At 48.5% G+C, this 8,194-nt stretch overlaps 1 protein-coding gene across 1 annotated transcript; it reads right to left on the bottom strand.

The window, feature by feature from the left end:
* Positions 1 to 6,392: 6,392 nt before the first annotated feature.
* LOC143855984 (uncharacterized) lies at positions 6,393 to 7,949 on the bottom strand. Its single transcript, XM_077366026.1, has 2 exons — positions 7,373 to 7,949; positions 6,393 to 6,937 (listed from the first exon to the last, which is right to left on the bottom strand). Exons 1-2 carry the CDS (start codon positions 7,947 to 7,949, stop codon positions 6,393 to 6,395), a joined length of 1,122 nt encoding a protein of 373 aa, XP_077222141.1.
* Positions 7,950 to 8,194: the final 245 nt, after the last annotated feature.

Below are 8,194 nucleotides of genomic sequence, written 5' to 3'. Positions count from 1 at the left end.
TTACGTAGAATTTTGTGCCGGCGGTTTAAGAATGCCGGGGAAAAGGCTAACTAAGTGCCGGCGGTGAATAACCGCCGGTAATAGTTTTATCCAGTTCGGATGTAATTCTTTTGGAGGCGGTTTAAATGAGGACATACCGGCGTTCAGGACCGCCGGTAAATGTGTGTTTTTTTTTTTTAAAGAGGGTTATTATTCTTCATTCCCTTCATGGGTACATATATACCTGATAACAAATTATCGTTTAACACATTATCCACATCAAAGACAAGTAGAAGTACACATCCAATAACATCACTTATCTTTCTTATGTTCATCCCTCCATGTAACCCTGCATCCCACAAGTCTTATTCGATTTTAAGTTCTCCACATACTCTTCCTCGAGTTGGTACTAGTTAAGCCAAAATTCGTTTTAGTTGCCAACTTAATATTCAAATCATTAACAACAAAGTAAAAAATGAAAAGAAGGGGAGTTTATAGTCACATAAATACATGAGTATCTGACTTTGAATAGGGAACAAACTGAAAAATTATTGTTGTTGATTAGATTTAGAATGGAAAATATTCAAAGTTCATATCTCGTAGGAAATGCATATCGTCTCCCCTTCATTTAAGAATAGCTTAGCGACCTCAATGCCAACCTGCGATGAGCAAAATAGCACTGTCAACCTCACAAATTTAAAATGGTAAATCATAACACGCAGCAGTGAATAAGGATATGCAAATAAAAATCATATCCATGAAATTTTAAGAAAAACTTAAAGGACAATAAACGAAAGGAATATATAGGACAAAATTTCTTGTAACCATATTATATTTGTAAAAATTGTCCTTTATAAGTTGCATATATTAACAATCTTATCCACAGTTGTTATCTATTTCTTTTACTCTATAAATTAACCTTTTAGGTTTGTCATGAATAGATCATCTTTTTACTGTGCAGACAACATTAGTTGGTCAAATTTTATTTGATTTGGATTGAGAACTATATCTGTAAGAGATGGAGATATTGAACAAACCTGCACCAGTCCACCTAGATTATCTCTTAGGTCCAAAACAAATAAAGAAGCACCAGAATTTTGAAGATGCTCCATTGCTACAAAGAAATTCCCAAGAATGTTGTAATGAAGAAAATCGAAACTATGCAGTGCAAGCATACGATGAAATAATTTGTGGAACTGTTGATATCAAAATGCAAGGAGGTGCGCATAAGCGCGTGGCCAACACTCAGAATTTCTCAAACAACTTGATCTTGAAGTACTCAAGCAGTTCGTCCCATGCAAATATTCCACTGCTAAATCAGGGAGGGATGTACTTCTTGCCATCCAAGTCAACATGTTTGACTATGGTGGAATGGCAATTGCCATTGGAATTTCACACAAGATTGCTGATGGGACTTCCTTGATCACATTGATCAACAGCTGGGCTGCAAATACAAGAGGGTCCGCTGAAGCTATGGGTCCCAGTTTCGACATCGCCTCACTTTTCCCACCGAAAGAATTCGTGTCACAATATAAATTTCCCGTAGGAATGAATATTGTCACAAGAAGGTTTGTGTTCGATGCATCGAAGATCGCCTTACTTAGAGATAGAACTACAAAAGGTAAACCTTTTCCGCGTCCCACACGCTACGAAGCAATATCAGCACTCATTTGGCAATGTGTTATAAAGGCTCAGAGGGCGGTGGGGTCTGCGGGTGAATTGTATTTAAATCCAATGAACATCACACTTAAAGGCTCTCCACCCAACTTGAATAGGACGATTTCTGCTTATCACAACCATCATAATCACCTCCACTACTCGAAGATGAGGTTTCTTGAACTGTAATTATCATACTTGAGATACCCCATGTTAGGCCGAAAATCGGTAACAGGTACGACAGTGACGTAAGAGCTGAGCTGGATGACCAGAGGAGCTAAGTCCTGAGGGACCGGAGTGAAGGAGAGCGAAGTGGCTGAGTCCTGCTATGAGGGCTGAGTCCTGCACAAGGCAAGCGAGGTCAGAAGACCAACCCGGGTTTTACTCCGGACAGGCCCTTCGACACTCAAGTTAGTATGAGCAGGAGTGCAGAGCTAGTCTTAAGAGTTTTGGGTGGAGAGGGTTTTTCGTATTACCCCTTGGTTTAAGCTTTGAACCCCTATTTATAGGGGAAAATCTGGCGAGGTGTCCAGGACAGGTGTCCTGGACAGGTGGCGGCCTGTGAGAGGCTGGAGTTCACCTACTCTGGGACAGGTGGCGGCCTGTGAGAGGCTGGAGTTCACCTACTCTGGGACAGGTGGCGGCCTGTGAGAGGCTGGAGTTCACCTACTCCAGGACAGGTGGCGGCCTGTGAGAGGCCGGAGTTTCTACACCCCATCAGTTGCCCCCCAGTTTTCCAAGTCATTGAGTGACTTGGGAAAGTGTGGTTGATCGCTTGTCTGGACGGGCAGACGCCGTGTGGAAGTGAATCGGAGAATTCAGTCCAGAGGTCCAGTCTGGAGTCCGGCTGGATTTTGAGTTCGGAAATCCAGTCCGGAGTCCCGCTGGAGGTGAGTCCGGAAATCCAGTCCGGAGTCCGGCTGGAGGTGAGTCCGGAGTCCGTCAGTCCGGAGTCCGGCCAAAGGTGAGTCCGGAAATCCAGTCCGGAGTCCGGCTGAAGGTGAGTCCGGAGTTCGTCAGTCCGGAGTCCGGCCGGAGGTGAGTCCGGAAATCCAGTCCGGAGTCCGGCTGGAGGTGAGTCCGGAAATCCAGTCCGAAGTCCGGCTGGAGGTGAGTCCGGAGTTCGTCAGTCCGGAAATCCAGTCCGGAGTCCGGCTGGAGGTGAGTCCGGAAATCCAGTCCGGAGTCCGGCTAGAGGTGAGTCGGGAGTTCGTCAGTCCGGCTTGGGCCGGACTGGCTTTTGTCGTTTAGCGAATGCGTCATATCCAGTCCGGCTTGGGCCGGACTGGTTTTTGTCGTCTTACGTCCAGTCCGGCTTGGGCCGGACTGGTTTTTGTCGTTTAGTAGAAACGCGTCATATCCAGTCCGGCTTGGGCCGGACTGGTTTTTGTCGTCTTGCGTCCAGTCTGGCTTGGGCCGGACTGGTTTTTGTCGTTTTGTAGAAACGCGTCATATCCAGTCCGGCTTGGGCCGGACTGGTTTTTGTCGTCTTGCGTCCAGTCCGGCTTGGGTCGGACTAGTTTTTGTCGTCTTGCGTCCAGTCAGGCTTGGGCCGGACTGGTTTTTGTCGTTTCGTAGAAACGCGTCATATCCAGTCCGGCTTGGGCCGGACTGGTTTTTGTCGTTTTGTAGAAACGCGTCATATCCAGTCCGGAGTACGGAAGTTCAGTCCGGAGTACGGTTATCCAGTCCAGAGTACGGAAGTCCAGTCCGGAGTGTTTTGGAGGCGGAGGTACGCGTATTCGTACGCGCGTACTCAATCACTTTTTTGTCTGTGAGAATGTGTCCGCCTTTAATAAGGGACACGTGGCGCCATTTGAGTGCCTTCGAGATGCGTGCTTCGCATTTAATGCCCCACCGCCTTTGAAAAAGTTATAAAAGGAGGTTTTTACCTCTCATTTTTCACTTTTCACTTTTCATCTTTTCTTCTTCTCTCTTGCTCTGTGAGTTCGGCTTAGCAGTTTGTGTTTGGAGTTTGCGCGTGGATCTTTTAGGAGCTCCCTACTCTCCCTGGTATTTTTCTCAGCCTTTCTTTTTTACTACATGTCTGATAGTAGTTCGAGTTACGAGTCCGGTTCTGAGTCTTCCACTAGTAGTATCTCAGAACTTAGACCGCTTCTGAAGCCTGTAATGGCTAGTCCGGCCACTAGAGTAGATATTATAGACAGCGACGACGGAGGTGACAAGAACGAAGTGATATTAGACCTGAAGGCCACCCCACTCCCGACTGACAGTCTCCACCGAGTAGGGGGGAGTGGGGGTAGTGATGTTGCTGAAGCGTCGACAACGTTTCTCCCTGGCCGGGCCGTGGAGGTCATCGCTAGAGCACGGATGGAGGCCAATCCTAAGTACAACATGCGGGCTCTAGTTGAGGAAAATCACCTCACCGAGTCCATGCTGGGGGACATTAGGGATAAATATTGTGTGCCCTTAAGATTTGAGCTGAGGGCAGCTATAGAAGGAGATAGGACCTGTAACGAGAGTCAGGACATCTGTTTCTATGAGGAGTCGTTGAGAGCAAGACTTTGATTCCCTCTGCACCCGTTCTTTACAGCGGTGCTTCGATACTACGGACTGGCCCCAGCTCAGGTTGCTCCGAACTCATGGAGGTTACTGACTGGGTTTTTGTACCTTATCCACGGCCGGCTAGAGAGGAGCGTGACCTTGCCGCTATTCCGTGCTTGTGCACATCTGAAGAGACACAAGGAGGGGGGCTGGATTTATATTAGCCAGCGCCCTGATTTGAAAATAATTACTGGCATCCCCTCGTCGATACATACGTGGAAAAATAGGTTCTTCTACGTCGAGGATAAGGGATCCAGTGAGGCCTGGCCGGTCCCTTTAGTGTGGGACACTCCGGATACCACCGGACTGAGTCGCAAACCGCTTCTTGAGGGTGAAGATGCGAGGACATTCGCCTTGATGCGGAAGGAGATTGAACGAACAGGCCTCATCCACTGTTCGAATTTTTCAGGAGAAAATATTCTGGTCGGACTTGGTATAAGTATCGCAACTCCGGCACGTATGTAGCTAGACTTGTCTCAAAATCTACTGCTTTTTGTTTATGTGCTTCTTACTGCTTGCTTACTTGCAGAGATGAAGAGACAATCAACTGTTTAGAAGATAAGGCAAGGAGCGCAGGAAGGGGCTCAGTAGGCGCTCCAAGAGGGCAAAAAGAGAAAGGCGGCTGAGCTGGCGAGTCCGGCCCCATCACGAGATACTGCGCCACCTCCAGCTCAGAAGGCGAAAACCACAGTGAGGCTCGTGGGCCCCTTTGCCCAGGGAGGTGGTTCTTCTAAATCCGGTGGCGCATCCACCGGAACTAGAGCCGGAGCCCGTCCTCCCGTGAGGTCGAGTGACAACGTTTTTGGCCCAATTGGGCCGTTCAGAAGGACGATACCGGGCTGGGCGAGAGTCGAGTAGCGGCTGAGATTGTGAGCAAATGTCTCCTTGGAAAGGACAAGCAACAGGTTATCCACGAGCCGCCGGCTACTGGCGAAGAGGCGGTGTTCTCTTCACTCTATCAGGTAATGAATTTGTTTAATTTCCGTCCGTCTTTTGCTTTCTTCCTATACTGATGCTTGTCTCTGTCTGTAGATTGGTTTATACTACAACGATCTCGAGGAGAAGAGCAAGAAGTTCTCCGAGGCCATCACCAAATCTGAAGAGGTGAACGGAAAGCTGGCCACTGAGGTCAAGGAGCTCCAGACGAGCATCGGACGGGTGGAGGCCGAGAAGAAGCTACTGGCGGAAGATTTGGCCTTCGAAAGGCAGAAGCTGGATAAGGCTGCTGAAGCCATGAGCGCCCAGAGGGAAAGAGCCAAGGAGAGGCAAAGCGCCGCAATGAAGGCGGCTGCAGAGGAGAAAGAGGCCGAGCTCTTCAGCCTGTCGAGTGAGGCTTATAGTCTTGGATACTATGACTGCCTCCAAGAACTCCAGGCGTGCAACCCGAACTTGGTGATGGCCAATCTGACTCTTCCTGCCAGGCCGACGATTGTTGACGAGGAGCCAGAGGCCCCTGCCGATACTGCTGCTGATACCGCTGTTGACACTGCCACCGTCCCAGATGCCTCTTAGTATTTCTTTCTGCTTCTTTTTGTAATGGTCCTTGAGACCCTACACTTTTTGACAGCCTTTTGAGGCTAATTCTGTAATGGCCCTAGAGGCCCCCACATTTTAATCAATGAAATTATACTTGTCCATATATGTTCTCCTCTGTCCTCCTCCTCCACCGTCTTTGATAACTTATAGCTGAGTGACTTGCCCGGCTTACCCCCTAGTTTTAATAACCAAGGTTTTCGGGGAGTACCCAAGTTTATGAACTGGGTTTCTAGAGAGTACCCATGTTTTGTGAACTGGGTTTCCAAAAAGTACCCAAGTTTTGCTAACTGGGTTTCCAAAGAGTACCCAAGTTTTGTGAACTGGGTTTCCAAAGAGTACCCAAGTTTTGTGAACTGGGTTTCCAAACAGTACCCAAGTTTTGTGAACTGGGTTTCCAGAGAGTACCCAAGTTTTGTGAACTGGGTTTCCAAAGAGTACCCAAGTTTACGAACTGGGTTTCCAGAGAGTACCCAAGTTTGGTGAACTGGGTTTCCAAAGAGTACCCAAGTTTACGAATTGGGTTTCCAAAGAGTACCCAAGTTTTGTGAACTGGGTTTCCAATTATAAGAGGAAAATTTGAATCTGCAAAAAGAATTATTTATTCATATTATCATAAACATAATTTACAAAATCACCTGTCAAGCCGGGCGATGTGTCTACTGATAATATTTCCTAAGGTTTTTGGAGTTCCACGCGTGGAGTAACAAATGCTCCTCCAGTGTCTCTAGCTTGTAGCTTCCTGGGCGGATGGCTTCTTTCACTCGATATGGCCCCTCCCAAGTCGAGGAGAGTTTCCCGACTTTAGTTGGTTGGGATACTGCTGCCCTCCTCAGGACTAAATCTCCTATCCGGAATTCTCTGGGGCGTATCTTGGAGTCATGATAGTTGGATACTTTATGTTTGTAAGCGGCGACTCGGATTCGGGATTCTTCCCGGATCTCCTCTAGTAAGTCGAGATTGGCGCGGAGCCCGTCACTGTTAAGCTGCTCGCTGAAGCTAGTGACTCTGGGAGACGGAGTGCCTATATCAACTGGGATCACAGCCTCTGTTCCAAAGGAGAGGTTGAATGGCGATTCACCAGTTGGCGTGCGAGGAGTAGTACGGTATGCCCATATAACGTGATAAAGCTCGTCTGCCCAGCGGCCCGCTTTATCATCCAGTCTTTTCTTTATTCCCTGAAGCAGGATCCTATTAGTCACTTCTGTTTGCCCGTTGGTCTAGGGGTGAGCTACTGAAGTGAACCTCTGTTCAATCCTTAGGTCAGAGCAGAACTTCTGAAAGTTCCGGCAGTCGAACTGTTTGCCGTTGTCCGTTATCAAGGCACGGGGAATCCCAAATCTGCAAACTACTGATTTCCAGAAGAAGTTCTGCACATTTTGCTCTGTGATCTGCGCTAGAGGTTCTGCCTCCACCCACTTAGTGAAATAGTCGATTGCCACTACCACGAACATGCGCCTTCCAGAGGCCGGTGGGAAAGGGCCTAGGATGTCCATCCCCCATACTGCGAAGGGGAGTGGACTGATAATTGGAGCCATTGCTATGGCGGGCTGGTGGATGGTGGGAGAGAATTTCTGACACCTCTCACACCTTTTGACCAGACCCAGCGCGTCCTGCCTTATAGTGGGCCAATACAGACCTCTGAGCAGCACTTTTATTGCCAGGGCTTTGCCCCCCAGGTGCTCTCCACAGATCCCTTCATGCGTCTCTTGTAGTGCATACGCGGCTTCGCCCGGCCTAAGGCACTTCAGATATGGGAGAGTATAGGATCTCTTATACAAGATGTCACTGCTGAGGGAGAATCGGGCAGCTCTCTGTATCACCTTGCGGGCTTCCTTTTTATCCTCAAGGAGTTTACCGTCGCGCAGATAATTGATGATCTCGTCCATCCAGCACGGCTCATTCTCTACCTGCATTGTTTCCGCGGCCTTGCTTTCGATGCTGGATCTTTGCAGGAATTCCATGCGTATGCTCCCAAGGGTGGTATATCCGGAGGCAGCCAGTTTTGACAGCACATCTGCCTTGGCATTTTCTATTCTGGGGACTCTGATGACCTCAAAACTTTCGAACTTGCCGGCGAGTTGGCGGACCTTGGCGACGTACTTGATCATACGCTCGTCTCGAGCTTCGTAGACCCCCTGAATCTGGTTTGCGACCAGCTGAGAGTTGCAGTATGCTTTTAAGTCCCGGGCGCCGGTTTGGATTGCAAGGCTCATTCCTGCGAGGAGAGCTTCATATTCTGCCTCATTATTGGATGCGCGGAATCCGAACCTCAGGGCATAATCTGCAGTGAAGTCATCAGGCCCGGTGAGGACGAGGCCGGCTCCACAACCACTTTTGTTTGAAGACCCGTCGACATGTACTTCCCAGATTAGTGCGCTTGTCGTGGAACCCTGCTCGGCTGGCGGATGAATGATTTATGTTTCAGCTCCCTCCGTTATACATTCTTTAGGGGCTACTT

This window comes from Tasmannia lanceolata, unplaced genomic scaffold (genome assembly GCF_043159265.1).
Source record: "Tasmannia lanceolata isolate RefF3 unplaced genomic scaffold, GAP_Taslan_0.1 ptg000023l, whole genome shotgun sequence".
NCBI lineage: Eukaryota > Viridiplantae > Streptophyta > Magnoliopsida > Canellales > Winteraceae > Tasmannia > Tasmannia lanceolata.
The sequence above is the reverse complement of the archived record's forward strand: the minus strand, read 5'-3'. Positions and strand labels throughout refer to the sequence as shown.